Below are 17,536 nucleotides of genomic sequence, written 5' to 3' on the forward strand. Positions count from 1 at the left end.
TCAAAATGATTCAAAAAAAAAACGACTTCAAAACTTTTTTCACTTCATTCAAAAAAAAAGAAAGTTCAATCAAAAAAAAAAACACTTCAAATGATTATTTTTTTTTTTTTTGCATTTAAACAGTTTTTTCTTTGATTGAAAATATTTTTTTTTTGATTGAAAATGTTTTTTTTTTGATTGAAGCAACTTTTTTGGGATTGAATAATTAAGACACAAATGTCCTACCCATAACATGGTCCAAACACAAAAAAGATTACTTCAATCAAAGAAAACATTTTCAATCAAAAAAAAAGTGTTCAAGTGCAATTTTTTGAGTCTCAAATATTTTTTTGCATTCAAAAACATTTTTTCTATGATTGAAAAGGTTTATTTTTTGATTGAAGTGATTTTTTTATTGAAAATATTTTTTGTTTGTTTGAAGCAACTTCTTTTTTGATTGAATTATAAAGACACAAATGTCCTACCCATAATATGGCCCAAACACAAAACAACAATACTTCAATCAAAAAAGTTGCTTCAAACAAAAAAACCTTCACTTCTATCAAAAAAAACATTTTCAAGCAAAAAAAAATAGTGTTCAAATGCATTTTTTTGAGTCTCAAATATATTTTTGCATTCAAACACTTTTTTTCTTTGATTGAAACGGGTTTTTTTGATTGAAAATATATTTTTTGATTGAAGCAACCTTTTTTTTGATTGAATAATAAAGACACAAATCTACCTCCATACAGGTGCCGGTTGGGCTCAAGGTGGACAAGGGTTATCACGTGCACAGTGGGTCGGGCCCGTGCGGTCACCTGGTTGTCGCCACCTGCGCAAATAAATAAATAAAAATAAAGAGGGGCGAGTTGCCCGTCAAGGCGACGTGGTAAAAGAAATGGCTGAAAGGGGGGGGGACAAGAGGGTGGATGGGCTTCTAAATGACTCAGATGGAAAAAGTAATGGCCTGGAGATTGCATTTTGTTCGGGCTGCGGAGCTCATCCGGGCCAGCTAACAAACCAATGTGTGCCTGTTTTCATTGGATCGTGGGTGCAGCATTGATGTGATGATCTCTGCCATCTGATGTGAGCCTAACCTTGCACTGAGGCCAGTTGCGAGCAGCACATTTTGACATTTTAAAGTCAAATCAAGACTGAAATATCTTGAAGGGTATGCATTTAAAAAAAAAAAAAATCCTTTATCCTATCTGTCTAATATCTGCAGTGAGTTGAGATAAAAGTTCAACTTACAAACACTCAAGTACAAAAAAAATGAAACTTTATTATATACCACAACTGATTTTCTTGCATATCATGCAATCATGTCAGTTGGGGGCCTTAAGCAATTTCATATCCCTATTATACCTGGTCAGGCATGAAGAACTGAAAACCAGGTGAACCTGTAACTTCCATAAGAAAACATTCCCCATAAAGGAAATTCAATTTTTGATAAAAGGCCTTGTTGATATTAAGTAAACTGGCTGATCGAATGAGCTGCAGCAGCTGTTCAAAGTACAGTTCAAGATGAATCACTTCCCCAGGTATGATATCTCACAATCAGTAATTGTTAACAGGAACATGGGCGGAAGCTTTATGAGAATCATCTGGTATGGGAACCAAAAACAAAACCTGGATGCAAATTATATTTTGTGTCATCCGGTTCCAAAACTGTAACCAACACCACATTATCCGCTTGTCAGTACTGAGCCTTTCCCCTGCAGGAGATTTAGCTCAACTGCCACATTTCCCTCATTGATTTTCGCTCCTGGCTTTGAATAACTAAGCCAGGAGTCAGGAGTCAGAAATCAGTTTTATGGAGATTCACTCGGCTATTCGTGAAGCTCCTTGTAAAAAAAAAAAAAAACTACATCAATCCTAAAACCGAGTAACAGTTTTGAAGTGGAATTCGAGGAGTAAAGATGCTCCACCATCAGCCATTCCTGCTGATCACGACTCACTCTGTGTGCACCATTACCCCCAAGACCTGAAGAGGAATGAGGCTTGAGGAGTTGCATGAATCAAAACAGACCTCTCTCACTTTACCAGGAGCCCAGCCCACTACTGAGCTACTGTGACACATTTCACCTGCAATGACAAATGAATCATTAGTTCTTGCGGCAGACTGAGGAAAAAACATCTGTATCCCACCACACCTGCTGCCTCCCTTCCCTTCTGCATTATCGCCTAAATTAATCAGCTGTGTTGATGCATTTATGTTTGCATTTCAAGGTACGGGCAGATACGCTATAATTATCACGGCAGCTCCCATGCGTCATTTTTTTTTTCTCAATCAAATATAATTAGGGGCTCACAATGAGGCTGATTGGAGATAACAACTCTTCTGTTCTCTTCAGATGATGCAGAGACTGTGACACACACATGATCCGAAATGGCTGATGGCAAAAAAGGATGGGAGAGGATTGTTTTTCATCATCTCATGTCTTATCAGATTGTTTGCCATTACTTGTGCGTTAAAGATTACTTGTGAAACTGTGATTATCTCCGGATTCAAAGACAGGAGAAATTGCATAAACACTGTAATTTAATATGGTTCCCCCTGCTGCACCACGTCGGAGACTGGCGACCTCAATAAATAAGAGATTCAGCACAACAGAATAACCTTCCCTTGCATCCACAGAAGAAGAAAATACATGTAAATCCACAGCACAAAGTCAAGCAGTTCGGTGTAATTAAAATAACATCCGTCAGGGATATGGAAATATCCCATGTCCCTGTGTCCAAATCTCTGGGTAATTGTGAGCACTTGTATAACCAAATGAGCTCAGAGTCACTCTGGGAGTTTGAGAAAGTCAGCACACGGTTGCCACAGAGCCCGAGCACAAGTCGCGCTGGAGGATCAGTACACTTTTTATGGCAACACTTCATTAAAGACAGGGGGCTGTGCACAGGCATTACACTGTGCACCAAACCAAGCTATTTTTACACCAACAGCCACACCAGGGAAACCCAGGCAATGTTTAATTTATGATTCTCGTCGTGAAAAGGACTTTGGCTGTAAGGAAAAATGGGAGGACAATGTCGAGAGTGCAGAGAGGATCCTTTCATAGACAATAAGTCGAATTAAAGTGCAATTCACGGAGACTGAGAGGCTCTTTATGGAACAGATTTGCTGCAGAGTGACTGACCACAACCTGTCATGACTTGTTTTGAATGGGGTGAATGACTGTGTTTTTGTTCTCGATTCTACTGAATTTGGAGGCAATTTCCACTTGCATCTTGTTCTTTAAAAAAAGTGCTGAAACAAGGTGTTGTTTGGATCTATATAGAAAATGTACGACTCTCAGAGATACACCACTTTTAACAACAGCCACAGCTGTTCCATTTGCAAAAGCAGTTACTTGGAAATGTCAACATTTCCCGCTTTTCAGAAATTAGAGGGTGGGGAAAAAAAGTATATGGCAGCCAGTTGTATTAGAAAGTGCTGTTATAAGCTCCTCTTTATTTCAACTCCAAAATATGAAAGTCAGACAACACTCCAACAGCTGTTGCTGTAAGATAAATGCAAGATGGATGCACGTTGGGAGGCAACTGTGAGAGCCACCACTGCACTAAGGCTGCATGCTAATGAACTGTGGAGTCACGAGCCCTGCAGAGAGCCTAATGTTCACTTCCAGATGGTCATACACAGGGACATATCACCTCAGCTGCTCATTTTCTTTCCTCCACTTCGACATTTATGTCCCCCAATTGTCTGTTGTGTGTGAAAATGCCTGGGCTCGGAGCGAAGAACTTTCCCCTGTTTCTTTCCTCTTTCTTGGTAACTCTCTTCATATGCGAGGTTACCAACACCACCGCAGGCCCAGCAGGATGTCTTGGTACTCACCATGCCAGCACCACAGGGGAGCAGAGTGGCTTGCAGAGTTCCACACTTTAGTACAGGAATCCCAGCGAACGCTGCGGGCTTGCCCCAGGAATGCCTCCTGACCACAGCCTCAGTCACTGGCACTAAGAGGGAGCAAGTGAGGGAGAAAAAGAAAATGCACTTATCAAGTCAGAAGAAGAGACACACACATAGATATCTTAACTAAGTGAAATACTTATTCCTGCCTGTCAGAAACGTCTACTGCCTCTCTAGGTGGTACAAGAGGAATTCAAGTTGTGTTGCTCGTGTGTAGCGTCTCACCAAGTTTCTAATTAGTGTTATCACCACCGTGCTGTCAGGGTCTGGGTTATGGCAGCTTGTTTCCCTCTCAAGTGTGAGTCCTAGTTATAGTGCATTATTGTTGCTGCAGCAAGGAGGTAGACAAGACATAACATTATGACCACCTAACTAATATTGTGTAGGTCTCCCTTGTTCCTCCAAAACAGTTGTGACTCATCAGAGAATGGACATGGGCCTTCTGAGGGTGTCCTGTGGTGTCTGGCATCAGGATGTTGTTAGTGGGGGCCTTTGAGTCCTATGGGTTGAGGGGAGGGGCCTCTGTGGATCAGGCTTGTTTTTTGAGTTGTTCCTAAACCGTTTTTGTGTGCGTGTCTGTGTCAGGCTGCATCCTGATGGGGATGGCTGCTGCCATGAAGGAGTGTCATTGCTATGGGGTGGGTGTGCCTGGTCTGGTCTAGGTGGGTGCTACATGTCTAAGTAACATCCACACAAATGAATGCCAGGTCCAAAAGTTTCCCAGCAGAACATTGTATTGTCACAAGATGGTCAATGTTATTTAATTCTCCTGTCAGCGGTCTTAATGTTATGCCTGATTGGTGTACAGACAGGCTTGTTGGCTGCATGAGTGAGCGTGCAGGCAATAGAAGAGATAGAGATGTGTGCTGCATGTCCTCTGTGAACATCTGTAATCACCAAAATCAAATGAGAGAGAGACGAAGACGATGCCAACAATCATTATACAACTAAATTGTGTTAACTTTGCTGACTGCCTGTCTGCAGACACACAGAGGAGAAAATATATTACACATGTATTTTAAGTGAACTCCTTTGAACTGGACTGGGCATGCTTAAACCTCAGCACACCCGGCAGTGGCTCTGAGCCACTTTGTCTCCACTAATCCGCAATGATCAGCCAGTATGTGCAGAAAGGGACAAGGCTGTTGGTGGCCTCTTTCAGACAGACACTATGTAAGTAGGTGAGTACAGAACAGGACGAGGACAGCGGGGAAGTCCCATGAGCTCACTGTCTAGCCAGATAGTGCAGAAGCTACGCCTACCTGCTCCTGCTGCTGACACTGGAGAAGTGTCTCAGTTTCTGCTCTGCTGTGCATCAAATTTGGAAACATTCAATATGTTTAACTAATCTAACCCGCTAAATACCAAACCTCACATCCCCTTCAAACCACTGAAGGCCCTCTAAGCTCAGTAGTTGTGGTGATTATGTTCGAGGGTCATCGTGACACTTTGATGAGTAAAACCTTCCCGTAAATCGCCCACATTCAGCTCTTACATTCTTTTCTAAAACTCTGACCTGAATCATTTCCTCTGAAGGGAGCGAGACAATGCCATTTTGTTTTGGAAAGATAAAGACCGCAGCTCAGGACCAAGTTCTCAAAGTAACGCTGGTTCAGGTCTAGTCTGACCTCATGAGTAGCGCATTGAGAAAAACTGCAAAAACCTTCTTCTCTCCTCAGATCAGACTAAACGAATAAACGTCTGTGAAGAAAATAAAAATAAAAAAATCTAAAATGCATCATGTCCTGTTTCCACTACAAAAGATGGTTTTATGAGACATTTCATGGGTCAACAGCTGAACCGGATTCTTTTTAAATAGTAAAGCAAATTTTATTGCTATAAAGGCAATTTTAGTTTTAAGCGACTGGGCTGCAGAAAGACTTGGAAGAAACTGAGTTAGAGTTTTTGGCAGTAAACAATCTACTGATGCAAACTTCCTTTTGGCTGAGTTACAGGGCTAGCTTGTCACTCAGCTTTTGTGTGAAAACAAAATTATATATTATAAATTAACAAATCTAAAACCAGAACGAAAGCAAATTTAGTTTAATATTCATTGTTGTGCTTCAGCAACAAATTATCTGCTGTTATGACCTCATGTGATCATAAATTCGTTCGGTGAGAGGACTTTCCAAGAACTCATCACGAACATAAAACAATTCTGCAAACAAAAGACATATGCTCGTTATAATAATAAATCACTGACGCGCAGAAAAATATGCTGTCCTATTTTCACTTGAATTCAACACCGTGATCTGTGTAAAGGGCCGAGTTTGTTTGCAGGGTGTTTATAAGAAGGAGATGTGGAAACATTTGCATGTGTGCACAATATTAAACGTGGTCCAACATAGGAGCCCTCAGCCACAGTGGACGTCCTGTTAGTTTTACTGGTTAACAGACGTGGATCTAGACTGCCCCCTAGTGGGGCAGGGGGGTTTCAAAGTCTGACACTGTGGGGCCTAATTTAAACAAAAGTGAGACAATAGACTCTTTTTACTGCAAACATGTTGGCACACAGCAGGAAGAAGTGTCCCAGTTAACTATGAACCACGCACAGTAGCAGGCATCTTTAATACCTGATCCTAATCTGTATCTGAAATAATTCATTCACCTTCTGTAATGGTTCGTCCTGTTAAGGGTCGCAGGGGGGCTGGAGCCTATCCCAGCTGTCATCGGGCGAGAGGTGCGGTCCACCCTGGACAGGTTGCCAGTCTATCACAGGGCTAACACAGAGAGACAGACAACCATTCACACTCACATTCACACCTACGGCCAATTTAGAATCACCAATTAACCTAATGACAATAGGAGGAAGCCGGAGTACCCGGAGAGAACCCACGCAGACACATAGAGAACTCCAAACAGAAAGGCCCATCTGAAATAATTTTTGCATTATTATTATCAGTATTGGTCTTGTTTTGGAACAACACTTAACCTGAGAGCTTTAAACAGGAACTATTACTAATGCTGCCACAGAGCTCGTTAGCTTTTATTTTTAGCCTACATTTGTTTGCATTTTGGCAAATAAGCACCATTACAAGCAGACCGGATTTGGAATACAGAAGAAAACGTACAGTGATTCTCAGGTAAATTCTGGACTTACAAGGCAGGTGTTGTCTCTGGGTTTTATGGACATTTATTATTATGTGTAGATAGATACTGATATACACTGATCAGACATAACATTATGACCAGCTTCCTAATACTGTGTAGGTCTCCCTTGTGCCTCCAAAACAGTTGTGACTCGTCAGAGAATGGACATGTGCCTTCTGAGGGTGTCCTGTGGTGTCTGACAACAGAATATTGTTAGTGGGGACCTTTGGGTCCTATGTGTTGAGGGGAGGGACCTCTGTGGATCATCCCACAGATACTTGATGAGTTTGGGATCTAGGGAATTTAGAGGCCAGGTCAACACCTTGTGCTGCCATCAAGGAGTGTCATTGCTATGGGGTGGGGATGCCTGGTCTGGTCTAGGTGGGTGGTACATGTCTAAGTAACATCCACATGAATGCCAGGTCCAAAAGTTTCCCAGTAGAACATTGTATTGTCACAAGATGGTCAATGTTATTTACTTCTCCCATCAGTAGTTTTAATGTTGTGGCTGATCGTGTCTATATGAGTTAGTGACAGTCAGTCTGAAAATATGTGCACGGTGTATTTATGTTCAGATGCAAGTTACATGTCTTTGAGAAGCAGACATTTTGACTGAGGCAGTCAGGTTTTATTGTAACTTTATGGTCTTCTACATCACATACGTCTGCTCCAACCGTTAACTGAGCTGATAAACACAATAAAAATCAACAGATGTCCCTCTCACCTCACGCTACTTGTATCCTCACTCTTTGTATTCTTCTGCAGGTTGAATTATAAACAGGTGTTCACAGTGTAGCCATCATGCCACATTATTGAATAATGATTATATAAAAAAAAAACAAAGTTTGTTTCCATTTTAGATTCCACGCAACCTATTAAAGCTGAATTTAGTTAAGGAATGGGTGCAGTCTGTGAGGCTATATTATTCTAGCAGCTAATCTACGATACCTGTGGGGGTAACAGTGAAAGTGACAGGAGCTGTCACCGAGTCCTCGTCAGTCAGGTCTTCTCTCAGGTGAAACGGTAGCTCACATACCGACATGCCACGGAGCGAGCACAAAGATGCCTGTGTTCATTTGTCAGCACGCGGCTGCTTCCTCTTCTTCTGACTCTACCATGAAAGAGGATGTTTGCCGCACGCCCATGAAGACCACGGACCACGGATACATCACCTACGAGTAAATTTGCACTAGTGTTGAGGGCATATTATTCAAATAACGCTCACCCGCTTTATCTTTTTATCCAAAATATTCAAAACAAAATTCAAATCTTTTTCCACTTCATTCATGTAAAACCCCTGACAGATACAGAACAAGAGTTTATTTACAAAAGATATACACAAAAACAGAAACTATTCCGTTTATAGATCATGCAAATTTGATTCTGGAAAAAACTTCATGCTGCAAAGATATCTTGGGTGTGGTAAAGAAACAAATACGTTGATGCAGTCATTCAGAGACAGCACACCTTAGTATTAATGTCTAATAAAGTTAGAGAGGAGTCACTCAACAGTTTCAGTACACACTAACTGTACTAACTACATTGTAACTTGGCAGGTACACGTGGCAGCCTTCCAGCATTGCGTCTCGTCCACAAACAGACAAATGACCTGACTCATAACTGTTGCAGTGTTCTCCGCTGACTCAGATACAAATACAGATTCAGTGAAATGTCTTTCAAATCGAGCCTAATTTTCCCAGCAGTAGGTGACCTTAACGGCAAATTACAGGAAAGAGCAAATCTATTTGTCTCTAAATGCCTGCGGCCGTGATAAAATGTTTTTCAGACAGCCACGTCTGCTCGTAAATGAGCCATCATGAGCAGAAGAAACGTTCCATAAAGTCTAAACCATCAGGTAAAAAGAACAGGTTGCACCAGTTCTCTCACCATCGCATCAGATAAAGGTGCTGAAGCTGTGCCAGAAAACTTTTGTCCCAATTTGTGATTTGAGGTGACACACGGGAGCTGATGTTTCGTAAATACCAGAGGAACGCAAAACAAACATAACATTTTCCAAATGTGAAGAAGCTTGTGTCATTATAAAGAAAGAGTGTGATCCAAAACCATTTAATAATGTTTGAAAGTCAGAGACCTATAGCGACTCCAAACACGGCCGCTCTGGAACAAGCTATGAGTTTTGACATGTGCGTCATTATGCAGCCATGCAAACCACATATTTCAGATTCTTCGAACTAGTGATCAGTGAGTTTGTGCTCAAAGCTACAGTAAGGTATGTTCTTAAAATGCTGGACATTTTTTTTAATAAACATCCTCCAATTATGATGCAAGCTACACAGAACAGGCTGCACAGTCCATAATAAATACACACAACTGAAAACCAATGCTTCCTGAAAAAAAACAAAGCCAGACTAAACGTTCCAACAGATTGTAGGAAGTGAAAAGTACTATTGTCAGTGACATTTGAACGTTTCTAAAAGGAGAACTATAAAGAGAAGCAGCCACAGTGTGATATCCCTGATACGAATAACATGAAAACAGGCGGCAAGATCACAAGAGCAGTCCATCACCTCCTCTTTAAGGTAGTGAAACTGAATTTAAAAAAAAACAGTCAATATATACCCTATGTAATCCTTGACTTATATATTTTGGAGAAATAAACTACTGTAAATATGGCTGTACAATCCATGTAACATGTAGATGACTGATTTGCATTGAAGTCATGTGATGTTATAAAACTGAAAATGCTTCCTGAAAGTCCTGTAACGTCTTCAACCATCACGTACAAATATCTGGTAAATTCCTTTAAATACAGTGTCTGAACGGAGTCTGTGGCAGTTAGATGAAGTGTAAGAGGAGGCTCAGTCTCTGAGCAGTCCCAGCTTCTTCAGGGCCTCGCGGCGGTTCCCTCCATTTTCTGCCCGAGGGCAGATCAGTACACTGATGCCTTGTGATCGAGGCAGTTTCTGAGGCTGCTGGAAGGCTGTGGGAGCATTCAGGAACCTCCGTGAGTCCAGGGTTTTGCTAGTGGCAGGGCCAGCCTGCAAACCCTCTCCTTGAGCATTAGAAAACTCTTTCCCGCACCCCAGAGAGGCGGGACGGGGCCGGTTGTTACGCAGCTGATTCATGCTCTGCTCACCACTGGCGCCTTGTCCGGGCTCACTGGAGTTTTGACCGGACATATAACTGCTTAGACCCAAGCCGGAGCGCTCCAGGGTGGCTGATTTCGTATTAATGACCCTGGGAGGGGTTAGCTGCTTAACTAGGGTGGGAGGGGTTAGAGGAGGGGTATTAACAGTGGCATCTTTGACAGCGGACAGTTCATTATCCAAAGGCAGAGGTCCAGTGAGGTCACTGAAAGCAGCAGGTGCTGGGAGAATATCAGGAGGCTGAAAGGAATCAGCTGATGTTGATACAGCTGCAGGAGACACAGACTGGGTAGAGACTGACGTTCTAGGTGGGCTGCTGAACTGAGAGTCAGACGGCGTTGTGGGAGGTGTGTGAGGAGTTGCTGGGCTGATTGGAGGAGAAGGAGTTGCCCAAGATCTTCTAGACTTGGGAGAAAGTTTCGGACTCAGGGCAGGGCCTGAATCTGTCTCGGTGCTTTTAAGCAGACCAAGCTTTCGGAGGGCCTCAATACGAACCTTCTGAGGGTCCAACACATGGCGATCACTGCTAGTGGGCACCGAATGTCTGGAGTTCCCATCGGAGCCAGCAGCTGAAGTCTTGTGTGACTTTAGGATAATGTTGGCAGGAAGCTTCTTGGGCTTCGGAGCCACAGAGGGTGGATTCCTGGGCTCAGCAGCCTCAGGAGGAGGACTCATTAGGGGACCTGGGGTGACAAGGGGTGGGCTTAAACAGGTAGACTCGTCAGATGAAGGATTTCTTGGAGGCGCTTCAATCACAATGGAGCTGATTGAAGTCTTCTTTGCAGAGGCTCTCTGGCGTAGCAGCTCCAAGTCAATAGTACGCCCTAGCTTGATGCTAGGCCTTCCTGCTTCCTTTGGCTTTGATGTAGACTCTGGTTCATCCATGAAGTCTGAGGGTGGAGGGATTACACCCACATCAAGCTCAGAGGACTGTTCTCCATCTCCATCTGGTGCTGAACTCAACCCCTCAGTCTTTGCAGCTGACGGATGGGTTGGGTTGTCAACATGTGATTCAGTAGCTGGAGGATTGGTCTGAATCATGAGCTCCATTGTTTCAAGATCTGTCTTGTTGGCTTCCAAAGCAGGAGTCAACTGTGGCTCAGAGGTTTCATTCAGACCGTGATGCACGTGTTTGCCATCAGTGGCTAATGCAGCGGTGGTAAGTGAGACAGGCACGTCACAACTTCCAGTGCCATCAGACATAAAGCTGGAAACGTCTAACAAAGAAAAGCACAATTACTGCAGTTAGTATGACAGTCATTGACGCATATGCACGACACACACACACACAAGTTAGAAAACATGTCATGAGCGTACCGTTTACTCTCATCTGGTCCGTTTTTTGCGCCTGTGACCCAAGTTCTGGTTCATCATTGGATAAACCGCTGTCCTCCTGCACATCCAGCGCTTCAATTGTTTCCTCCAGATACATTAGACAAGCCCGCTCCTCTGCCGATAGGTACTCCATACTGTCTTCACTCTGCTCACAATATAAAATAATAGGAAATGCATTACAGGTTTAAAAAAGAAAACATGTCTCATCTCTGCAGTCACTGTCCTCCATTTAAACACAACAGTAAGAATTCAGAGTTACTAAAGCAAAGACTAATTACACCTCCCTTGTCTAGTTTTCATTTTGTATTAACAAGAATTTATTTCAGATGTCTACAGGTGCCTCAGAACAGTATGAGATCTTCTCCCCTCTTCAGCTAATTTCACAGCTTCACACTGGAACATGGGTTTTTCCCCTCATAAAGATTTACTTCCTCTTATCGCTCATTTAACCCACTCACTGTAAACTTGCATGCAGAGGTCATTACAACCTGACGCCAAGTCTCTGTTCTTTATTTCCCATTTCCAACTAAAGAAAGAAGTATTCTCAAAGGCATGTCTACTCCACAAAACCACAAAAAAGTCCCCGGGACAGGCGACTGAGGTGGGGGGATCTGCAGCAGCACTCACATAGCCAGAGTTCATGCTGATCACACTGTCGCAGCTTCCTGCACTGTCCACATTGCTCGAGGATTCCATGGCAACGCCGCCTGGCCACGTTTTACTCTTCGGCATTGCACGGGGAAAACGCCAAGGGCCGGACTTGCGCTCCGCAGTCCTTTTAGGGTTGTGTAGATCTCAGGGAGGAAGAATCTGAAAGGTCAAGGAGGGAATCTAGATGAATGATTTCTCTAAGAAACCTAACAAGTCTTGCAAAGAATGAGCTCCTACAACAAGTGAGAGCCAGCCTTCGGTTTGAAACTAAACATTAGCAAACAAAACAGCATCTTTCCATTAAGGTGATAAATGAATCCCACAGATTACAGCTGATAGTTAAATGATCCTCATAATGCAAAAGCTGTCTTATTAATGTAACAAGAGTTATGCTAATTGAGTCATTAAACAAAAACGATGATTAAACTAGTAAACACTGAACTGCACACAAGACATGGCCTGAATTGAAATGAATTCATTAACATGATGGTGAATAGCCGTGAAATGAGACGTCTGTCATAGATATTGCTCCCTGCTCAAGTTAAATCTTCAATATTCCTTCATCTGTTGTCTTTATTCATTTTTCAATTAATTACTTGCAATTTATTTTACATTAAAGTTTGTTATTTTTAATCTTAGAGGTCAAAAGTTACAAATGCAGGATATTTCTTGTTTTTGGCTTCTCAAATGTGAAGATATAACAATATACTGGATATCATCATCATTCATTCATCATGTCATAATTCTCTGAAAATTATATAAACTGTTAGGTCAAGGGAAAAATAATCGACTAATAATCTATATTAAAAATAATGATTAGTTGCAGTCTTGAACAGAGCATTAACTTCAATATGCGTATTTTCTTTTAGCATTAATAGCTGTAGGAACCTGCTTTCTTAATTAGAAACCATCGCATGCAGGATCACAACCGCACAAGCAAGTTCACGCTCAAACCACCATTTATTAATTGGTATTTCAATTATTATGTTTGACATTCTTCACATTGCGTAAAATCTGCGTAAGGAATGTTGATACGCCGGGTTACACTGCGGCGCTGCAGTGCGCTCTTGAGTGTCCTACCTATTATGCCGTGCGTATTACCACGGGCAAAACAGGCACGAGGAAAGCATGCCAATGAAAAAATAGAAAGGGTAGTAACCCTGATCTGCTGAAGCAGCACAAAGATGGGGATTGAAATTCTTCACAAATAGACGGCTGATTTAGAAACAAACAGGGCAGGAGATTAATCTAGAAGATAGTGAAAATGCAGCTTAAAGAAGGCCAAAGCAAAAGAGAAAGTAAATCTTTGCTTTCTGTTTTAAGTGTTTAAAATGCATTAGTGAGTGCCAACAGCAAATACCATTTACAATGAATGAACGACTGAAAAAGTACTGTATCTAATCTGCTCAGGTTAAAACTCTGCAGTGGATCTAGTCTAAATAGGTCAGACAGTACTGCAGTATTCTCTAAAAACAACCTTTACAACCTGTTATATGACTAATTCATCACATAGCTGCAGCTGCTCCGTCAGATTAAGATGTGTTAATAAAAAAAAAAGTGCAAAACTTTTAACTTCACTGTTCTCTTATCTTTGGGAACATTTGATTAAACATATTAGAACAAGAGAATTTAAGCTTCCCTTTACAAGCTGGTGTCTGTCTGTCCAGAAATTAGCTTCCAATATGACGGAACAAGGGAGCTTATCATATCATACCATATAGTTTCAGCTACATTGTAAAATGTTAAATTACTGGACAGGAGGTTCTGCTGAAGTCAAGTCAGAGTCTTTCAGTTCAACAGCATGTGTCTCAGTCAGAGAAATGTGGTTATGTTTGATAGACAACATGAAAACAGATTCTGAGAAGTTCATTCTAACTGACTGCTGGCACGTTCCGCAAAAACAGATGAATTCAGTTGAGTTTTAATAATGAGCAAAACGTCAGTGAGGGCTGGCGCAAGAACAGGTCATGTTGTCAATTTTCTGCCGCAGCAGGCATTGTAAATATTTCGACACAAAATAAAATGAATGCCAAAAAATGAATTAATACATACATGATTTAGTATTTCTCAATCAAATGGATACTGTTTTTTAGAAATAATAAAGTAGTAAAATCGAGTAGTAATAGAGTACGAAAAACAGAAATGTTTTTGATGCCTGATGAAAATTTTAATATAATAGATTTTAAATCTGTTTTTAAAATCTTTCATAATAAACATGGATACACTACAGTAAATGAGAGGTCTACTCCTCAGACTGTTCTATTGAAGGATTTTTTGAGCCCTTAATAGGTAAAATCCAGTATTTGACATCAATAAATAACTCAAAAAGCATGAGATCTTTTTTTTTTTTTTGTCCCTTTGATTGCCTCATAAATTCTGATTTTATAGTTCAGATCAGCTCCATAAAATCTCTTTTACATCATGAAAGGATGAGGCTGGCTGCTGCCATAGAATAAAGAATGTGAGACTTAATTTTCTCTTAAAGATCATTAAAAAAATAAATAAACACAATATATTTAAATCACATAAAAATATGGCTTGAAAAGAGGATTTTTCCATAAATTCCATAAATGACCCTTCAGGTATAGCTTGTGATGCATTTCAGACTGGAAACCAGTGACACGGGACAATGACTTTTGACCTGTTGGCATGACAACTCAGCGAAGACAGTTGGGAACAAACCTGATTACCAACACCCACATTCACATATGTTTGCTGGAAACAAAAACTGGTTGACAAAACACACGCTGGCCTCTCAGTGAAAGCTGTAATAGCTGCTAATTACTCCTCCTCCCATTAGGCCGTCCTGATCAGCAGACCGAGAGAAACGTTCAAACCTGAGCGGCCAACACCTCTAAAACGTGCAACATACCTGGAAAGGCGGTGGTGGCGGAGCTCAATACACCCTAAGCTGAGTCAGGAATTAATAGTGACAGGAATGTCACTTTACTTGCTTCCAAGAGAGAACTCTTAAATTCAACCAAGCGCTCTGATGTGACTGGGCGTTGAACTACAACTGAGCACATCAGACACTTTACAACTTTAAAAGGGGAGGACGGCTCCAAGTCTTTAATGTGAGAACAGCTGCACAGTTTGTGAGCCAGACTCATTACACACCCAGGGTTCCTCATTTATAGATGACAAATTACAGTGTGCTGGAGAAAAAAGAAAAAAGAAAAAAGAGGGTCCAACAATGTCAAGTATGTATTCAAGGGCGACCTGTCAGTCTGAACTGGTTTAATGATTAAAAGTAAACAAAAGTTCACAACGAACATTATGTTGTGCAACCTTCTGCAAGAGTGAACAGAAACATTTCATTAATGTTTAGCTTGTCCCAATGAAATGACTGTTATCGACATGTATGAGCAAATATTTGTATTCTCTCTGACTCGATGTGTATTCACTAATCCACCAAACATTCAATGATTAAACGCTTATGATCAATGTTTGAACTGTAAGCTTTCACGGGGCATGGAAATGATTAGTATCCCTGGATATATGAGGGAACATTGTGGGAGTATTTTACCGGTCTCTCCATCTTATTAAGCAATACTTGGCTTACTCTGAGGCAGGAAATGTCAAAACCCATCGACTGCATGAAACAATTAAATAAACAAAAAGTTAATCTGGTGTAATTAATTAGTATAACATTTGCAGAAAAGCACAGCTTTTTAACGTTTAGTAAACAACTTCTTCTTTATTACTCGTGACTCCTCTGGATTAAACATGCTTCAATTCCCCGAGAGAGTAACTTCCTGATAACTCACCGGAGATGTTACCGAAATGAGGTGTTAAGTTGTACAGTCGTCCGAATGAAAAGTCACCTTTTCAGATGTCAGTCCATGGCAGCGGTGCACCTCACTCGTCCGTGAGCTGCTCTGTTCCTGCAAGTAAAACTGTGCAACGACTACTGACCGAGAGAACAGGTGGGAGAATCTTTCAGCGGCAGACAGGTAGGTGAGGTAATTAACTTCCGGATAGGTTGGTGAGTGTGGCCAATCAGCGAGCGGCTGACCGAGACGGTTTTCAGGAGGAGCCAATAGAATGACACGAAAGAAACATATTTTTTATTTATTTTGTGTAGAAAAAACCGACAACAAAAAAACAAATATATGACAGTCATCTTAAATAAGTCATTAACTACATATTAAAGTTATTTCCAAAAATACAGAGGTGCTTTAAAGTAAATGCTAACAAACACTGATGCTAGCGTGTGGATTTTAGCAGGTAATTCCTGCTATCACAGTTTAGCATGTTACCATGCCAACAGTAGCATAGAGCTAAGGCTGAATGAATTGTGTATTTGGCAGCCATTTCGCTATGAACGAAACTGATGGACAAAATTACATTTTTAAGCGATAAAATTACCAAATGAAAAGTAAGACGGAAATAAAAAAGTAAAAATGTCAACATGCCAACCTCATGGTGGCGTTACAGAGAAGGTTTAGCTACAGTATTGGCCAGGAATTTATCCCTTTGGAATTTAAATAGCAACAGTTGTTGATATTTCACTCCACAAACATAATTTCTTGTTGGTGCCAAAAGGAAAGTAAGCTAATCATAGAGGATTGTAGTAGGATCTATCCTCTGGGAACAATTAGCGTTTGTACAATATTTCCTAGGAATCCATCCAAAGCTGTTGAGATAAAAGCGGTGGATTCAACATGAGTGTTTAATGGCAAGTCTGCATGTTGGAGTTAGAAGAACTATCTGCTCATCATTCTCAGCCATCAACAACAGTAAACATCTGTTGTCATTTGTGACAGATGTGTAAATATCATCATCTTATCTGTCCTTCTGTTGGTGTTTTCAGTGAGGAACTCTGACGCCGCAGTATAAAGAGTGCATTTTTTTCTACACCACCTGTCAGATCAAAGATATGTATCAATATTAGGACACGATTCAAATGTGATTTCAGGTTACACAATAAACTTATTGAAACTCTGCCAGCAAAATGTGTACCAATTTTAAATCCTTTGAATATACAAATACATTCCAACGACACTTCTCAGCCCTATTGACGCATGACTGTCAGAAAAGAAAGAATAAAACAAATCGGATAAAAGCAACACGTGACTTGTAGTTGTTGACATTTGAGTTATGAAAATTGTACTTGGAAACTCTGCTTGCTGCATGAACCTGTTGTTTAGGCTGACAGGAGAAACCATTAGCTGCAATGCATTAGTGTCAGCTTCCTTCGCCATCACCTGTATTTCATCTGAGCTGCAGAGAAAAGTCTGCGCAACTGATGACAAGGGAGAAGGACTAAAAACATTTCATTCTGACACATCCACTGACCATGTTTGCCCAAATACAAATGGAAGAACTGATGGCAGCATCAGTGCTGTTAGGGCCGTAGTAGAGTTGTAGGATGTAAAAATATGTCAAATTTAATTAAAAAACAAACAAACAAAACAAATAACACAAATGGACAGATAAAGAGACTACAAGGAAA

At 41.0% G+C, this 17,536-nt stretch overlaps 1 protein-coding gene across 2 annotated transcripts; it reads right to left on the minus strand.

Moving 5' to 3' along the window:
- Positions 1 to 7,641: 7,641 nt before the first annotated feature.
- Positions 7,642 to 16,216, minus strand: LOC311494613 (specifically androgen-regulated gene protein). Of its 2 annotated transcripts, none has more exons than XM_084553741.1 (4): positions 15,906 to 16,216; positions 12,058 to 12,240; positions 11,413 to 11,575; positions 7,642 to 11,312 (listed from the first exon to the last, which is right to left on the minus strand). In XM_084553741.1, exons 2-4 carry the CDS (start codon positions 12,160 to 12,162, stop codon positions 9,808 to 9,810), a joined length of 1,773 nt encoding a protein of 590 aa, XP_084409867.1. In that variant the 5' UTR covers positions 12,163 to 12,240; positions 15,906 to 16,216; the 3' UTR covers positions 7,642 to 9,807. The 2 variants fall into 2 exon arrangements, with proteins under 2 accessions (XP_084409867.1, XP_084409866.1); XM_084553740.1 differs by having other exon boundaries at positions 15,849 to 16,216.
- Between the last annotated feature and the right edge of the window lie 1,320 nt (positions 16,217 to 17,536).

This window comes from Chelon labrosus, assembly GCF_963514085.1.
Source record: "Chelon labrosus genome assembly, chromosome: 10".
Classification (NCBI taxonomy): domain Eukaryota; kingdom Metazoa; phylum Chordata; class Actinopteri; order Mugiliformes; family Mugilidae; genus Chelon; species Chelon labrosus.